This window comes from Notechis scutatus, chromosome 5 (assembly GCF_049901735.1).
Source record: "Notechis scutatus isolate UNSWTSFEM ecotype Mainland chromosome 5, rNotScu1.2, whole genome shotgun sequence".
Lineage (NCBI taxonomy): Eukaryota > Metazoa > Chordata > Lepidosauria > Squamata > Elapidae > Notechis > Notechis scutatus.
This window is the reverse complement of record NC_142013.1, coordinates 31,081,133-31,099,608: the sequence shown is the minus strand read 5'-3', so window position 1 is coordinate 31,099,608 and position 18,476 is coordinate 31,081,133. Positions and strand designations below refer to the sequence as shown.

Below are 18,476 nucleotides of genomic sequence, written 5' to 3'. Positions count from 1 at the left end.
AGAAATTGTGATGTCTTCTATTGTAAGGAATCCCCTGCCTTTCCGAGCAATACCAGAATTCAAAAGCAGTTTTGCCCTTATCTGGAGAAGGAGAGGGTAACAGTTGGGAAGTTAGTTCCCTTTTCCACCCTCTGTTGGTTATTCACACTTTATCGCTTCTTGTCTGTTGTTTTTTCTCTCGAGCGAGATTACATGCCCTTTCCAAATAGGCGTTCGGTCTCATTCAACTCAAAGGACAATTGCACAACTTACCAATTTGCACAACTTACCAATTTGCACAACTTAATTTGCACAACCATTACCAACACACTGCAGGACGCGGGACGGAGGGCAATTAATAAACACATTGTACTCTTCTGCTTGTCGCAACTAAGTCCCACGTTTGAAAAGCTTAAGCATGCTTAATGACGAGCCACATGCCGCTGAATTTGACAAACCTCTCCACCACCACCACGAGGAGAAGGTAAAGAAAACACCCTGTTAATTTTTACGCAACGACGCTGCAACCTTCTCTTCCTACGCGAATTCTGCCCCACGCCTCAAGAAACGTAGCGCTTTCTTTACGCCCCTTTTATCCCACGGGTGCTGCTGGGAGTTGTAGTCTAAATGCAATGTTAAGAGATGGGCACGATTGCCAGTGAAACTACTCCCTCCCCGTGAGCTTATGATAGCTCTGCATTCCCCACCCCTTCCGGGCTCGCAGCTGAAGGGGCGTGCGCAGCGCACTTTCCTGGCTTGGCGCCCATCCGGACGGCTTGCTGAAGGAACCGGGCGCTCGCCGTCATGTCTTTACTGTTGTGCGGGGTTCGCCACTTTGGCGGCCGGGGTTTCAGGCTCCGGTCCGGTCCGCGCTGCTCCAGGATCTTCAGTTCTGGCTCTTGGGAATCGCCGCCGGGCGGTTCTTCCCGTTGGGGTGATGGTCGGTGGCAGCGATCGGCGTTCGTCTGGACTGCGGGAGCCACGGCGGTGCTGGCCGGGCTGGGACTGATGCGGCGGGCGGAGATGAAGGAGCAGCCTCGGCGGCAGCAACAGCAGCAACAAGTAGAACCGGAAAAGCCGTGGGGAAAGAAGGACGAGGAGGACCTGGCAAGACTGTGCGAGGGCTTCATGGCTCCTCCGGTGAGCGGGCTGCGAGAGCTGCGCGACCGGCGCGGAGACATGCGAAGTCGCATGGAGCTGCTCATCATGGAGACGCAGAGCCAGGTGTGCAACGCGCTGGCCCAGGTCGACCGCGGCGCCGCTTTCACCGTGGACCGCTGGGAAAGGAAGGAAGGTGACCCGAATCCCGGGGTAGAGTGGGGGCGCGTTCCTTTCTCGGGGGCCGCGCACTGACTGGCACCTCTGCAGGTTGGAACTAATTCGGAGTAATTGCCCCTGCCTGCCGGTGTGGAACTGAATTTGGCTAGATCTGAAATCTGGCCTCTTCATTCGGTCACAAGTTTCACTGAATAGAGTAGCATTCTTATTTTCCCTTTAGCAGATCCAAGATTGTAATAAACACCTCAAAGGTCTCAGTCATTTTGAAACTTCTTTTTATTCCGTTTTAAAAACACACGCAAGCAAAGCAGCATGGAAGTGCCCAAGATTCTGCATGACACCAAGAGATAGGTGTCAAAAGGGCTAAGGACTTGGAGGATAGTAAAAGCTGCTTCAAGGATCTTCAGGAATACAAAATATAGAAGACCCAGCTGGGTAGTGGGAAACCGACCTCAGCCCTGCAGAGTGGCACTTAATTAATATAGTACTTGGATAAGAGGTAACTAGGTAACTAGTCTAAATATTTTGTAAAGTCTTGCAAAAAGATAGCAGCAAAACATGTATGTATTATGTAGGTGGAGAACCATGTTGGTTTTATGATGCAAACAAAAAAAAATCAGGAAGATTCTGGTAACAACTTTATAACTAACAAATTTAATTTAAAAGGCATAGATGTGCAACTCATGATAATGTATGCCTTTCAATATTTTTTTAGTTGGAAAAGGTGCTACCAGAAATTGGTATTGTTACTAAGAAAACTAGAGAGCCCAACATCCTTTAATCTATATCAAGTGATTAAATCTAGATTGATGCAAATAATTTATCAGATTCATGCTGTACTTTCTGGAACTCAAAGAGATACACATGGAACTCCTTCCTCCAATTCTTCTCCACAACAGCTTGAGAGGTACGCTGGGCTGGAAAGATCAACTGGTTCAAAATCACCCAGTGAACTTTTGTAGTGAAGGTGCATTTGAACCTGGATCTCCTAGGTTGAGGTCCATGACCTCAACTACTACATCAAGCTGACTCTTTGTCGATTTGTGTGTGCTTGTATCTGTAATACAAAATTTCCTGCAAAGACCTGTTTGTGTTATGAAATACTACAGTAATACTTTGATTGTGTGCTGTTGATTGCAGCATTGCCTCTACCCTCTTTTATCTGCCACATAAAGGTAAAAGGTATAATATTATTCCCCTACTTTTTTACAGACCAAAAAAGGAATCAGTGGTATGTCCTTGTTCAGGAAACACAATTGATATTATTTAGACATTACTGAAGGACATTTAAGTGGTACGAATTTGATCAACAAAATTTATGTCCAGTATTTTTTACTAAGCATAATTTTATCTCTTTTAATATACAGCTTTAGTGAGACAGTTTGGCATAGTGGTTAAGGCATCAGGCTATAAACCAGAAGACCATTAGAAATAAAGCCACTTGGTGATCTTGGGCCACACGTTCTCTCTTGGCCCTAGGAAGGAGGCAGTAGCAAACCACTTTTGAAATCTTTGAGTAATTAAGAGTAATTAAGAGACAGACTATCATTTATAACTTGTCTTATGCCTCAGATGCTATGCTGCTGGGAAAGGAGCTGAATAGAATGTGCCTGACCTCTACTTTTATTATTTTGGCATTGTGGCAGTGAATGTGCCTGACCTCTACTTTTATTATTTTGGCATTGTGGCAGTGAAATTTTTAACTATGCTTCCTTTTCCCCCAAAAGAAGCAAAGAAAACAGTTTTGTTGGTTCTGAATAAATAAACCAGGTCTTGCCACAGAGACTGCAAATGTAATACATCAGTTTTACCTTCATCAGTTCTTGCTTGAATTACACACAATTCCTAGTACCCTTGTAAAATTAATTGCTGGGAGGCCATAGCGAAGAGTAACAGAATTTGATTCCTTGGGTCTCCTGTAAGCCAATTGCTACTCCTGACAAAAACAGTGCTGTTGAACTGCCTGCATTCAAAAACAAAGGATCTGTTTGATAACTGAAGAGGTCCATAATTGGAAAATATTATTCTAAAATTTGTAAATCAGTTAGCCATTGAAATAATTGCTGGTTTCTTTATTTAATAGGTGGTGGAGGCATCACCTGTGTACTTCAAGATGGCGAAATCTTTGAGAAGGCTGGTGTCAACGTTTCAGTCGTTTTTGGACATCTTTCTGAAGAAGCAGCTCAGCAGATGAGAAGCAGGGGGAAAACTCTGAAGACCAAAAGCGGTAAGGTTTCATACATGAAATCTGCTAAAGAATCTAACAACTTTTATTGAGTTAAACAAAAAGTGAATCTAATCCATCATGCAGCTTCCCATGGGGGCTAGGCACAAGTCCACCATACAAGTATTCTTCGGATATAGATAGTTCTTTGCATGCTAATATCAACGTCAACTCTACTGAGATCAGTATGATTTTTTTCTGGTTAATGAGGGTCATAGCAAATTCTTGACACAAAAATATGAAATTTCCTCAGATCTTTTTCAAACTCTTTTCGGAATAGCAAGACATATTAACTTATTTCTTGCAAAATGTTAAATAACAATTATGTCTTTTCTTTTAGAGGTTGCAGATCCAGAGGTGCTTCTGGAATGTAAAATCCAGAGTCAAAAGGACATTTAGAAAGCTTGCAATTTTGTTTTGTTTTTGAATTGTTTTATTATGCATAATAGTTATTATATTTATATGCTGCTTGATTCACAGTAGCTCTGGACTTACATTTTCACTGTTGACTAAGACATTCTTTCTTCATTGCTATTTAGGAAAATTGCCCTTTTGTGCTATGGGAGTGAGTTCTGTCATTCATCCAAAGAATCCTTACATTCCCACTATACACTTCAATTACAGATACTTTGAAATTGAAGATGCAGATGGTAAGTGCTATACCTTGATCCAGAGTTATATAAACTACCCAAGGGAGAAGTTGCATGCTTGAGCCTTCTTCTTTTTTGTGTACTGTGACATTGCATGCATGCTCAAAGAGGGCTGAGCTTGCATTTGATGCTACTGTTATCATTTTGATGAGATACTCCTGACATGTTAGTAATAGTAGAGACAGACAAAAGAAACTTTATGATTAACAGTAAAAATCCCTACAGATTTTACTCCATTAGTCATAAGCGACTATAGAAGGTAGTTAGCTCATCTCTGTTTCAAGGGCCATTGGGCCAGCGCTGTCCAAAGACACTATCACACCCATTAGCGCCATATTCACATGCTCACAAATTTCAGAAAGGCTAGTTGTATTGGAAAAAAAAAATAAGGTAGTAGTTGTTGAGCACAAGATTTTACAAGGAAGGTCTTATTTTAAGAAACTTTTTTTGGAGAGAGATAAATTGTGTGTCCAAGAAACCGAACTAGTATCTTTCTTTTTATATGCACGCTGTACTTGTTTGCCTTTGTATGACATTAAACCTGAGGAGTAACTATGCATGTAATGAGTCTCTTAAAGTTAAATTAAGTCCTTAAGATCATAATAGCTGTTTTTCTGCATTAAAGATGAGTTGTAACTAAATGGACATGATGATTCTTACAAGAGTATCTACAAAACAAATAAGAAAAAGAAATGATGGTCCTTTTCTGTTCTTTTAGGTGCTAAACAATGGTGGTTTGGTGGTGGAACAGACCTCACGCCAACTTACTTGAATGAAGAAGATGCTATTCATTTTCATAAAACTCTGAAGGATGCCTGTGATCAGCATAATCCTGAGCTATATCCTAAGTTCAAGAAATGGTATGTAGAAATTTCATATCAGAATTTTTTTCTGTCATTCTTGGAACTGATGAAGCTAAATGTATATTTAGCTCTTGAAATTAATAGTTCTCTCTTCTACCCAGGAAAGTGCTTAAAGGTCTTTCTGTTTTTAAAACAGTTTTAGAAAACATTGCAATATTTTCTGTTTAGTAATACAGTAAGTTTACTTTTGAAATAAAGCAGTCCCACTAGGTTGTTTTCTTGTATTTTGACTCAGTCTTTCAGATTTCTGTGTCTATGTTATCCATTTAACCAGCACTATTGGGGTTAACAGGTGTGACGAATATTTTTATATCACACACCGTGGAGAACGGAGGGGAATAGGAGGCATCTTCTTTGATGATTTGGACTCGCCTTCAAAAGAAGAAGTTTTTCAGTTTGTGCAGAGTTGCGCCAAAGCTATTGTGCCTTGTTACATTCCCATTGTGAAGAAACATTCACAGGACAAGTTCTCACCAAAAGAAAAATTATGGCAGCAGATCCGTAGGGGGAGGTGAGTAAGAGAAGCATTTTGAGTATCAGGATAGAAGATTGCGACACTCTTTGGAACCACTAATCCAAACATTTTGGCTCTTTAGCCGATATTTTCTGGCTTAGTGCCTCGAAACTAACATCCAGATTTTCTATTACTATGGCTTTTGGAAGACTCAGATCTAATAACTGCAACACACATGCCTCCCATCTTTTATTTCCAAGGATATTGTACAGCACTTTAAAATTAAGCACTAACATCTTAATATGATTTTGGAAAAGGTTTTAAAACTTTGAATGCTGTCAAAGTATGTGTTTTTGGCTCATTCCATGTTTATATTTTAAGATTTCTGCTATTCCCAAATAGCTTTATTTCATGTTTTTGAGTGTTGGAACTATCCACCAATTCTAAACTTAAGGTCTTCTGATGATATGACAATTGTTGATGTTACCCATTCTATTTAGATGGAATTGAATTCTATTTTTCTGGATTAGGCTTTATTTTTTTAAATAAAAAATGCCTTTTGTGTCTTATGATAAACCATGTGGCATGTAACTATTGTAGCCCCACCTCCACCCACTGTCATTTCTTATGGCTGGTCTGAAAGATAAGAATGAGGTTTTTGAAATGAAGTAACTGTCACCCACATTTCATTTTATGAAATAGATGCTGTATCATGTCATACTTAGTCTTTCTATGGCTAACCACAGAAATAACAATACAATAAATTAATAGGAAACTTTATAAGTCAAAATTGTACACATAAAATGCAGTATCTTACTATCCCTATTTCTACCATCAGTTCTTTATCTTCTTCCCAAATTATAAATTGTTGATTCTGATCTTTATGACAGACACCAATTTTTGCCATATATGAAGATGTCAGTTGTGATTTCAGTATCCTCTCCACTGTCCCTTTGATTTCTAGTTTAAAATAATTGATTTATTTTTATGCTTATTGACATTTTATCCGGTCTTTCCATCAAACATATGATTAACTGTTCTTGACCCTGTATGATGATAAAAAATATTTTATAATTTTATTGTAAGCTATAGAAATATATGCATTAGGGTGAAAGGACCAATAAATATTCTAGAAAATTGTGTTATAGTTCAAACATCTTATTAAATAATAAATTTAATATTTGTTCCAGTGAAGAAGACAAATGAAGTTTTTTTTAAAAAAAAAAAATAGGGAAATATGAGCAATAAGTTAATAAGGATTTTGTATAGAGAAGACATATTCCCCTCATCTCCTTATCTTCTTTCCAGAATTATATAAGTGGCAAAAGATGGATAATTTACTTTGTAAGAGTACAATACATTCCCCATACTTTTAGAAAGATGCTGTTAGATCCATTATTGTTATAAAAATGTTACTACATGTTTCAATGATGCTTCTGTTTGTTATCCAAGGATCTGAATGGGTGGGGGGGAGATAATTTCTAAAACTGCTCTTTATGATGACAGTTCATTAATATGTGTTTCACGAGTCTGTGCAGCCATGGAAACCTGAACTATTGAGCATTCAGCTCAAGACTTTCTATGTGTGTTTTAATAGTTGTCTCTGAGGGCTATCCTAAAACTAGGTAAATAATGCTTTGTGAAATGTTGAAAGCCAGAGTAAAAGCTAGGCAGGATCAGTAATTAAATTGCAGTGTGCCATGTTGTTTTTGCTTTTTTCAGTGGTTAGCAAAATCAGAAAAAATAGTGCCATTTAAGATATTAGAGGAATGCCTTTGTCGTCGTTTGTTTCCAACAGATATGTGGAATTCAATCTTGTGTATGATAGAGGCACAAAGTTTGGCCTTGCAACCCCAGGATCAAGAATTGAAAGTATTCTTATGTCTCTGCCACTCACTGCCAGGTAAGGTCATAATAGCAAAACCACTTTGTGAGGTACTTTTTTAAAAAAAAAGATGGGATATAATTGCAGTAAACTTAAAGCCATTCTCTTTATCTGGCCTTCTGGAGGGCCATGAAGACCAAACTCTTCTCCCAAGCATTAGACTAGGATGGAGATTGAACTGAGAGTCTGTTTGGCTGGGGAGAGGGAGTTAGTTGGAGAATATTCAAGGGACATAAATGAAACTAGGACATTCTGGAAATTCTCTATTTCTGTCTTACCTGCATAGCCTGCTTTGCCTTGTCTTTCAAGCTCAGCTGCAGTTTGCTTTAGAAATTGTGTGTTGATATTTGGGGGGAAATAATAGAAAGTAAATCCTTTTCTCTGCTATACAGATTTTTATTGGGTAAGCTTTATTTACAGTGTTAACAGGGGTAAATTCACAATAAGGTAAGAATGAAATGGACAGATCATATTTTTTGCTTTGGATGTTAAAACCTGACATTGTAAATAGTGTATAAGGGGAAAAGTACTAACAGTTGTTTTGCACACATCCATTTTTCAGATGGGAATACATGCATTTACCACCAGAGAATTCCAAGGAAGCAGAAATCCTAGAAGTTTTGCGCCATCCCAAAGACTGGGCACAGTGAATAGAATGCTGGCCATGTTCAGTGATGAGGAAAGAACTTGTTCTGCTGCCGACTCCCAAATCCACCTGTCACTGCATGGCAGTTAATGAATGTTTATCTATTCTCTCACCTCATGCCTTAGGAGTAGTATTAGATTCTATCCTCTGTGAATGTTCTCTTAGAACCCACCTACTGCTCCTTTGTAGATTCTTGACCATTTGTATTAATGTAACTGTAAAGATCTAGTAAGGCAAGAAATCATGCACTGAACAACAGACTGTAGTGAAGTGCTGCAAGTTACTGAGGTGTAGACTACATGTCCCTCTTTCAGAGATTTAAACACACTTTCATACTTTTCACAAAAAAACAATTGTTGATGATTCAGTTCAGCCTTCTGTTGCCTGAGGTCTTTCTGGTTTCTTGCCAATCAGTTTCCAGTAGAATGATTTTTGTAATTTAAACTGAAATGCTAGTCCATCTGATTTGTAATCATCTGTTAAATTGCAGAAAAAATGTCTGCATTGGCTACTATCAGTTATGGTGGAACAAATGGATAAATTATCTTAGTAGCACAGTACTTGACTGTAGGTGAAATACAGCCCAGCCTTTTATCAGGGTCCCAAGCTCCTGGTTTTGCATTTGTATAGCACTTGGCACCGAGTTTTTAATGAAAACAAATTAAATTTCTGTAGTAAATTTGATAAATGTAAATTCATAAAAGTGTAAATTCATTATGTTTGAACAGTTGAACACATTGGAACTTAAATTCAGGAAGAGTATAAGGTAGTATTGTTCCTCGGGTTACCAATATTTTTCTCATGTACTCTTTTGAAATATGTTTCTCAGCAAACATGTTCGGGAGAAGGTAACAGTCTTATATGAAGTGCTAATAATCAATTCTTCATAAAGTAACTGCATGTATGTGCATAAACATATGGTTTTTGCTGAGACAATCATAGAGAAGTATTTCCTTCAGTAAACTATGTGCTGGGATAGTCCAAATTCAAGTTTTAAGAATTAAGTAATGGTAAGGACAGAAACAAACTTCTGAGGAACAGAGATATCTAATGCTTAATTTTGGCCATTTTTTTTTTTTACATTTTTGTCAACAGAGACTTAAGTCCCCAGCTAATCCCATTAATATTTTTTTTGAAGCCAAGTCAATAAAAAGGGTTTGCAGGAATCCTGGATGGAATTGCAAACTGCTATATATTAACAATGGTTTAGAAAAATGTAAAACTCACATCACAGCTGGAATAACCAGATTACCGTACTTGTCAGCAAGCCGCCTGGGTTCACCCTGGTCTGCTTCTAAGGAGATAATGGGCTGCATTAGAATGAGGTTCTGAAAGATATCTTTGAATCTAAACCATTGGCTTAAGTTCAACTTTGTGTTTTGAATATTGGCAAAGAATAAATGAAAAACAACTAACATTTAAGAAAATTTTAAGAAAAAGAAGCTCTTCTGGTTTTGTCTACTAGATAGATCTTCAGCATTATCAGACAGAAACTGAAGGGGGAAAGCCATGAGTATCTCTAGACATTTTCAATAACTTCTCTAACATTAAGAATAGCAATACATTCAAAATTTGTATGGGTGTTTCCCCATCTTTATGAGCTTGAGAAAGTTGAGATTTTCTTAGTGAACCCAACTTTTTCACACTATTTCTTCATTATTTGTATGCATCTTTAAACTTTCTTCAGTGTTTATTGGTGCAGAAAAATAAAAATCTAGAACTATGGAACAGACGAACAGGCATTTCAAGCTGTTGCAGACAATGCTTTAATGTGATTGGTAAATTGCCAGTTAGTGTGCTAAATATCTTCCTTACTGTGGGCTCTTCATGTGGTTTTCTTACAGACTTTTCATTACCAAGTTAAATAACATTACTGCTGGGCATCAGTGCACTGATGATGTTACCTAAATTGGTAATGAAATGTCTAAAAGAAAACCATCTAGCTCAGAGAGCACCAGAGGACACCCTCCCCAGTTCAAACCTGAGCTGCAAATATTCTCTTTGATCAGATGTTCCTTAGTTTGATATGCTTTTTTCAGCATCATGTTCCTAAGAGTGTTGTTAATTAAATATGCAGGAGGCATTAACATGATTACTTTTAAAATTTTAGACCTCTGATTTGCAGCAGCATTTTAAAACATTGTGTTTCAATTTTGAGCAAGAATAAGGATTTTCTCAATTTTTGCTTTTAATTTTGTTTCAGAGTTTTGCAAAATTGAAAATGTTTTCTGTACTGCCACAATATGTTATTGATACATTATTTTTGATAGCGGGATCTTTATTTTTTCTGTATTGTAAAACCAAAACTGAATAAAAGATTTGGATCTACAAACACATTTGTGTAGCATTTTTATTTCAAGCATCGTAGTGCTAACATTTCTGATAAAGCATTTCAGTTCATGTTGAGTAATTTAACTTTTTATTACTCAAGACTTCAGACCATGAAGTAATCTTAAAGAATGATGATGCAGCATAAAAGTTAGGAGAGAAGAATCCTAACTATAATACCAGTTTGAAAGGGGAATCAATTCCAGGATGATAATGTGCTTCTGTTTGGGTGGGTTCAAATATTTGTTACGCTAAACAATCCCTTCTACTGGAGATATTCTTTGTGTATTTCTACACCAAACATGGAGCTAGACTCAGTGGCCTAAATGGCTCATTTAACTTAAATGATTCTTTAATGGATTCAGCATTATAATCAAAACATCTAACATGCAAAGCTTAAATATGTTAGCTGTTGTGTAAACCAAATCTTGGGTTCAGCTACATGTCATACCATTAAATTCAAATACTGGGACCCAAATATCTGCAAACATCCATGGTTTTCAGATCTCTCATCAGGAAGAATTGACAAAACACAGAATGGGGAATAAACAGGGATGTCCAAAAATTAGGCGTTGTGATAACCATTAGGTTTGTACCATTGATAGACTATATTAAAAGTAACTTCATTCTTTTCTGTAATAATTCCTTCTTCAGTGGAAGAAAACGTAATTTTTTTCACTGTTAAATAGGCAGTATAGGGGATTCAAAATGCACAATTCAGGTGCTGTACATTATGAATCGGATGCAGAGGACTATTTGAAATCTCTGCAAAACCTAAATTATATACTGGAAAGCAAATTGAATAATGTGAGAAAACGCGAAACAATTGTTTCCGTTTAGAAAAGAAACAGGAAACAGTTGGCCCGTACGGGGATCGAACCCGCGACCTTGGCGTTATTAGCACCACGCTCTAACCAACTGAGCTAACCGGCCAGTTGGTACGTCCCAAATACCTGCAAGTATCCATGGTTTTCAGACCTTTCATCAGGAAGACTTGATAAAATACAGAATGGGGAATAAACAGGGATGTCCAAAAATCAGGTGATGTGATTAAGTTTGTACCATTGACCTGAATATGTTTTTTAGAAACTGCACTGTACATGGTATTGGGCTTTACCTGGCATTTAAGGGTAAAGAAGATAGTGCTCTGACAATCCAAAGGCTATTTATTTTGCCTTATTCCTCACCATTGACAAACTTGACAGACTCCCTGCCAGCAAAAAACAGGTTTCTATATATAAAAAAAATTCAGTATAATGTTTCATGACACCAGTGAAGCCAGATATTAATTTGGAACTTTTCCCAGAAGTCAAAATCACAATTCATACGAAGAAACCATAGCCTTGATTTCCTTGTTAAAGGCAGGGAAGGTAACTCAAAGATCCTTTTTCAAAAGTTGGACTTTTTTCTTTGAGGAAGAACAAAACATTTCGTTTCTCATCCAAGAAACATTTACAATACTATCTTTGAATATTAGTAGCTCGGGTTGGTAGTTATGTTGTCGGTTTGAGCTCCAAGCTTGGCGATTTGGTCACAAAAGTTTCATCCCCATTTGAGGAAACATCTTCAGTGCGCTTTGGATTGTACTTATGGCTTGTCTAGGGGAGCACTGGCCTTTAAATACCCTTCTGAATCCTGGTCTGATTTCAGTTTGTATGATTGGCTGGTTGTAGTTGCTGAGTTATAGGCCTTGGTTTTAAGTATGTGTGATGAAATTAGTGTAAATTAGTGCTGATGTCTTCTGATGATGTCATGGTCTGGTTTCGGGTTTGTTCAGATGTCATGGTCTGGTTTCGGGTTGATTTGATCAGCTATGTGTGATGTGGTCCAATTTCTTGTGATCTGTCGAGTTATAACTTTGTTTGCAGCGTGGCTGTTCGTTGGTTTTTAAATGCTGCCTTCGGGATCGTGGTTGATGTTGATCTTTCATTCTAAGTGGTTGATAGATTGGGTCAATGGCAATCTCTTTATTGATTTATTGGTGGAAAACCAGGCTTCCAGGAATTCCCTTTCTTTCCTTGACTTCCCCTGGGTTACAACTGTGGTCCAGTTAAATCAAATTTGTGTCCTTTTGAGTCTTCGTGGACGGACATGAGAGATAGAGGGTCATGTCTCTTGATGGCCAGGACGTGTTTGTGCAATCTGGTTGATAGGTTTCTTCCTGTTTGGCCGACATAGTTGTTCTCCCAGTTGTGACCCTCTATCCCTCACCATCCATGAAGACTCAACGGGGTTCTTCCCTTGTTTTATCCTATAAAATTCAATTCAATCTAGGGGAGTAGGAGGAGATCAAAAGTTCCAAGATCCTCCAATAAGCTTCACTGGGAAGGGTAAAATTAAAGTCGGACAGGCCCAGCAGCGTCAAACTAACTTGACAACTCTGATCTTTTCACACTTTGGGCTGTTGTGAATTTAACATGAGATCTTCCAAATTTGGTATGCATTGCTTTGAGAATAGCAATCACGTTTAAACCTATGAGTGCTCCCAACCCCAAATAAATGGATTCATTTTATCCATAGAGAGCCACCCATAATCACGTGTCATTTTAAGGGCAATACATTATCTCAAGTCTAAGAAGCATCAGCAATTCAGTTCAGGAGCTTTTCCAAAATCTTCCAACCTATTAAGGCTTGAAGGATATCTTGCTAGTGCGAAGTCTGCAAAGAACGGGCAGCTTATACGTAGCCCGTTGTACACAAGAAGCAAAGGCTCGGGATTAAACCCACTTAATCGAAACCACGTATTCCTAATGTATTGCTTACAGTTTTGTAACAGCAACTTTCAGTTCCCATAAGCTCCACCGAGCTGCGGGAGAGCTCAGCTGATATAACCCTTTCCTCAACAACAAGGAGTTTGAATTCAGTCCGCTGTTTAGTAGCCGGATTTAAAAGCCCACATTTATGGAAATACCTTTCTGAAGTTATATGGTCTTTTTTTTTGCCTCGCCCTCCGTTCTTTGAAACGTGGCAGAAGTGGCAACCAAAACGTTGGCAACCGAAACGTTGCTTCGGTTTGAAAAGCCGCGCTCGCTCACCCGGCATCGGGTTGCTCAAGGCTCAACACGTGGGAAGAAACGGATTCTTGCCGCCTGGTTCGCTCTCCTTTGCTGGTTAACCCTCTTTTTGTCCCTTTTGTTTCTGCTGATTAAAAACCCAAAGCAAAAATAAAGCAAGAGAGTTTTAAAGTTCCAGAGAAAGTATCTCGGAAAAGAGAAAAACCAAATAGGCTTTATGCTCCATTGTTAGTTGTCCTTTTTTTTTTTGGCAAGTCTGTTATGTATCATTTTACCAAATGTGTTTATCGGCTCTCCAGTGGCGCGCCGTGATCGTATAGTGGTTAGTACTCTGCGTTGTGGCCGCAGCAACCTCGGTTCGAATCCGAGTCACGGCAGTTCCTCATTCAATTTTTCTCGCCTTCTAATGTCCCATTTAATAAGTATGATAGACTATATTAAAAGTAACTTCATTCTTTTCTGTAATAATTCCTTCTTCGGTGGAACAAAACGTTTTATTTTTTCACTGTTAAATAGGCAGTATAGGGGATTCAAAATGCACATTTCGGGTGCTGTACAATCTGATACAGAGGACAATTTGAAATCTCAGCAAAACCTAAATTATATACTGGAAAGCAAACTGAATAATGTGAGAAAACGCGAAACAATTGTTTTCGTTCAAAGAAAACAAAAAACAGTTGGCCCGTACGGGGATCGAACCCGCGACCTTGGCGTTATTAGCACCACGCTCTAACCAACTGAGCTAACCGGCCAGTTGCGAAGCAATGCTGTAAGTTTTCTCTCGTTCAGAAAATCAATTCTTAAAATGAGATCGTTTTAAATGTCTCCAGATAACTGTTTAACACGCATATTTTTCATTAGGAAAACAAACGTTTTCATTAAATATGTTCAAGAACGTTCTCCAAACTAGAATTTATATAAGTATTTTCAGTGTGAAGGAAAACTAAGAGTTTTCAATTCAAGCAGTTTTTAAATTAATTATTTAACCGTACTAAGAAGCTGTAAAACAATACACACACACACAATTGTCCAATATATCGTCATTCCTGTAATCAAGCTCAGTTTAAATGGTCCACTCCTTTTTGCTTAGCCTTTAGTGTGAAAGACTTCTAGTAATCCAAATTCATTCTCTGCAAATAGTATACTTTATTCTGTGTGTCTCACGATTTCTTAGATTTTAAGTAATTGTTCCTGGCCACGGAGTACAGTTTACAGTCAAACAAGATATCCTTAACAGCTGGAGCACTACATATATATAATATTTCTGCAAAGATGGACCCTGTAGTATTGTACTTCGTAACTATCATAGCTTTTTGTAGTTTGACTATTTTTTCTCTCTTTCAAGTGATCAAACGATTGCAGACTGGAATGTAGAAAACTTTATCCTATTGTGGTATGGATTGATTCATTAGCTTCTAACGTTGCTAAACTGAAAAGATTAAAAAAAATGTTTTCCCCCCAGGTCAGGATAGGATTATGGAGTTTATCTTCTGACAAGACAAAGCTTGTTAGCACTGATTGGTATTTTTGTCTCTCTTGAACTCCAAACAACCTTATGATTTTTCTTCCTCATTAACATCTTAAATTTTACACTTCTGCTTTCCTCAGACTTCATTTAAATGGACACATGGGCTCCATCCCATTCTGGGTTCCCCAGGCCCATTGGCTTGAGCGCATTATGGAAAAGTGTCAAAGTGGGGGTCAGTGTAAGTTCTGCAGGGATGATATTCCAAAGAGGGAGAGAAAAACCATTTTCATACCCTTCACGATTTCAAGTTTGAACTGGAAGCTGAAAAGAAAATCCATTTTGTAGAATGGTGTTTATATTACAGGCAGCTCAAATGTGAGAGGATTTGTTGACAGTTTACTCTTCAAAACATAGCTGAGGTGATTATCTGAGTCCATTCATAGGCTCTTCAGCCAACAGTTAAATATTTTAATTGTCAAAACACGTTGTCTGGATTTTGGAGATGTTCCTAGCTCTGCCCTAACTTGCAGAAACTGAAACACAGATTTTCTGTTTACACTGAAATATCCTGCCATTCCTGAGCATAATTTTATTAACCATGAATTGCTGACTGAGTCTGCAGTGAGTCTTAAACCACAGTACAATATACCAACTGCAGTGTAGGGCTAACAAAATGCACTAGGTGTGCCATATGAATTCTGATTGGAGATATAGACAATATAAACTCTTTTGAAAGGACTGGAAAGTGCAACCAGATAGAACTGAGGGCAGGATATCAGGACATTGGCTATCTTTGAAGTAAAATTAGTTAAAACATTGCAAAAGTTAGGTTTTTACTTTATGTGTGTTCTTGAGTCTAACTTTGTCACCGGTTGTTTATGTTCTCCATATATGCTCACTAACTCATTTTTTGCAAGTTGGAGCTTCTTTCAGCAATCTTACCTTAAAATTAGGAACAAAGTGGCAGTATCTGAACTTACTATCTGTGCTTTGAAACGATATTGTATTTTTCTTTCCTTTGGCACTCCTTAAAGCCAAAAACAAATGTAACCGGATTTTGACATTGTATTTTGTTTAACAAGGGTGATGCAGCCAATATTATATCTGCAGAGAATGCATTAGCAAGAGTCAGTGTACTTAAAGAGAACACAAGAGTTTAGGAAAATCAGTTCATAATCTTTTTTATTTAATATATGAAAAGATGATAACAAAAAGCAGTGCTCTAGATTTATTTTTTTTACTGACAACCATAAAGATAAAGTTTGTTTGAGATCAGCTCGTGATAGCATTGTGGTTGGGTTCACCTGACCAAAATATGGAAATAAAGATAGACTTGCTACTCTAGGCTGCAGGATAGATTTTTCCTGGGTAATGTATTCACCTATTATTTTAAAAAAAAAAATTAAAATGATTTTATTCTTTAGAGAGTCTCCTGGAAGAATTTGCGGCCAAGGTTAGGTGCCGTGGCTTAGCTGGTTAAAGCGCCTGTCTAGTAAACAGGAGATCCTGGGTTCGAATCCCAGCGGTGCCTATGATGTCTCTCTCAAGGTGAACAAGGGTTTAGTTTTCAACTGCTGTATTGTATTTATTGCCATACACGTTCTGTGTCACATAGAACATACTCTTGCATTGTAGGGCAAAAGGTTTTTGGTCAGAAAGAATGAGCTGAAGCCCAATAAAAGCATCAGAAGAAAAATCCAAAACACAATATGAGGTAAAGCGGAATATTTATGTTTGACCCACTACAATATATTTAATTTCTCCCATTTGTTGGATTTTCAGCAGATTATTTAAATTGCACCTCTGTTTATTAATATAATTCCAAAAACGAAAGTGAATTTACAGCGTTTTTAAGAATTAAACAGAATCAAACTAAACATCTCCTTTGACTGTCCCTTTTCCTACATTGGGTTCTCACACCTCTCTAGACGTGGCATTTGGTGTGCTACAGATCGTCTGAGGTTATTGTACAAAAGGGCACCTGAGCTTCTGCAGAGTAAGACTCTTTTCAAGAAATTTTGAGCAGTCACAAGATGAAAGAGAATAGAGCCGAGCCTACTAGAAGGCGGAACAACCAGCAAGTTTTTCAAGCAAACGCATTCACAAGGGCCCGTTTGCAAAAAAAAAAAAAAAAAATTGTGGCTCGTGCAGGTTGCCCTCCGAAAGATTTGTCGGGTTTCCAGCGCTTCTGATCTTACTCAACGAAGCGACGCCAAACCGGCGGAAGGGGGCCTCAGTTCTTTACGTGAAACCGTCGTGTCTCCTGCGTGCAGCGGCCCCCTTCTTGGGATACAGAGGGAACGCTTGTTACATGTTTGTATATGCTAACCTAAGGGTATCCTTTTCATTAAGTGATCGCGTTCCAATTTGCAAAACAGCAGGCTCTTTGCAAGAAGTCTTATATTAACATGGCAGGAAATAAAAAGCAGATATTGTCAGAAGTGGGATTCGAACCCACGCCTCCAGGGGAGACTGCGACCTGAACGCAGCGCCTTAGACCGCTCGGCCATCCTGACATTCGTGCTTATTTTATAAATTGTTATTAGTAATGAATTACAACAGATGAGACGTTCACACTTAAAATTCTGCTTTAGGTTCAAAACATTTTAGATTTTATTCAAGGGATTCTACTGATGTTTCCATTGCTGTTTGGATAACCATGCACATTTTCTCATGTCTCAAACTGAATATATGGGAGTTAAGTTTACCAATGTTCCTATGGCCATTACTTTTAGATAAGTTACATGTAGTCTTGTCTACTTCTCAGTATTAAACAGGTTACCAGTGGCTGTATCAGCGACAAATTCATAATTCAAAACAGATGCAAAAGTTCCTCTATATCAATGTTTCTTGAATTTTTTCTCTCAGGTCTTTTCCCATTTTTAAAAATTATGAAGAACCAATGCTTGTATGTATTATATTTATATGTAAAATTAAAATCAATGCATTAACTGCCACTATCGCTCCTCACAATTGTTTGATTTTTAATATTGTAATACTTTTCAACATTAACTAGGCCAATCATTTTGATTTTATGGACTCCAGAGAATCTTGGGGAATCCAGTTGAGGTCCTAGGACCACATGTTAAGATTAAACACTGCTCTATATTTTAACTTTTTAAACTATTCTGAACCGTCTTTAGAATATAGCAAACTCAATTTTTTAAAGTGATGCATTTTAGAATTTATCCAAAGTTATACATTTTGTAATGTATCCAATTATAACATGAAATAAGCTTTAATTTTGTTTTTTTCACCAAGACACAGGAGCATATTTAAAGAACCACACCATTCTTAATATCAGCTTCTCATATTGGTTTCTTGGATTATTCAGTAAATGTCCAAACTACTTCACTGGACTTCTTTTGTCAAGTACTGATAATCCCCACACTGGACAGCTATTCTGTATTCCCTCAGCTGATTTTTCTGTGGATCTGTGACAAGACACAGGGGAAACTGGAGTTGTCATAGGAATGTATACAACAGCTTCTAGATCTATCATTAACTAGTACAATTGACTGAAGAAGCACTCACTGTTATTGAGAATTGCTAGTCTTATCAACATCAGGGTGACCAGTCCTCACCTGAACATTGAAGAATATTTGAGCCACATTTGCATGCAGAAATGTCCATCTTTCTGCATTTCTATCCACAATGTGCTTATTTATGGAATGTATAAACAATCTG

General features: G+C 37.9%; 1 protein-coding gene and 5 non-coding genes across 6 annotated transcripts; 3 read left to right on the top strand and 3 right to left on the bottom strand.

Annotated features, from left to right (window-relative positions):
* The first annotated feature begins 693 nt into the window (after positions 1 to 693).
* On the top strand, positions 694 to 10,311 carry CPOX (coproporphyrinogen oxidase). The gene is made up of 7 exons (XM_026681747.2): positions 694 to 1,273; positions 3,341 to 3,484; positions 4,021 to 4,131; positions 4,850 to 4,991; positions 5,287 to 5,505; positions 7,247 to 7,351; positions 7,896 to 10,311. Exons 1-7 carry the CDS (start codon positions 784 to 786, stop codon positions 7,981 to 7,983), a joined length of 1,299 nt encoding a protein of 432 aa, XP_026537532.2. The 5' UTR covers positions 694 to 783; the 3' UTR covers positions 7,984 to 10,311.
* Positions 10,312 to 11,166: 855 nt separating this feature from the next.
* TRNAI-AAU (transfer RNA isoleucine (anticodon AAU)) lies at positions 11,167 to 11,240 on the bottom strand. The gene has a single exon. It is a non-coding gene; the product is annotated as a tRNA-Ile (tRNA).
* Positions 11,241 to 13,626: 2,386 nt separating this feature from the next.
* TRNAH-GUG (transfer RNA histidin (anticodon GUG)) lies at positions 13,627 to 13,698 on the top strand. The gene has a single exon. It is a non-coding gene; the product is annotated as a tRNA-His (tRNA).
* A 301-nt stretch (positions 13,699 to 13,999) lies between these two features.
* Positions 14,000 to 14,073, bottom strand: TRNAI-AAU (transfer RNA isoleucine (anticodon AAU)). The gene has a single exon. It is a non-coding gene; the product is annotated as a tRNA-Ile (tRNA).
* A 2,173-nt stretch (positions 14,074 to 16,246) lies between these two features.
* Positions 16,247 to 16,320, top strand: TRNAT-AGU (transfer RNA threonine (anticodon AGU)). Its single transcript has one exon. It is a non-coding gene; the product is annotated as a tRNA-Thr (tRNA).
* A 902-nt stretch (positions 16,321 to 17,222) lies between these two features.
* On the bottom strand, positions 17,223 to 17,305 carry TRNAL-CAG (transfer RNA leucine (anticodon CAG)). Its single transcript has one exon. It is a non-coding gene; the product is annotated as a tRNA-Leu (tRNA).
* Between the last annotated feature and the right edge of the window lie 1,171 nt (positions 17,306 to 18,476).

Excerpts from the sequence above, each read along its gene's own strand:
- CPOX (XM_026681747.2), top strand. The coding sequence starts at position 784 with ATGTCTTTACTGTTGTGCGGGGTTCGCCACTTTGGCGGCCGGGGTTTC. Across the intron at positions 5,506-7,246 it reads CAGCAGATCCGTAGGGGGAG|ATATGTGGAATTCAATCTTG; the intron begins GTGAGTAAGAGA and ends TGTTTCCAACAG. Across the intron at positions 7,352-7,895 it reads TCTCTGCCACTCACTGCCAG|ATGGGAATACATGCATTTAC; the intron begins GTAAGGTCATAA and ends TCCATTTTTCAG.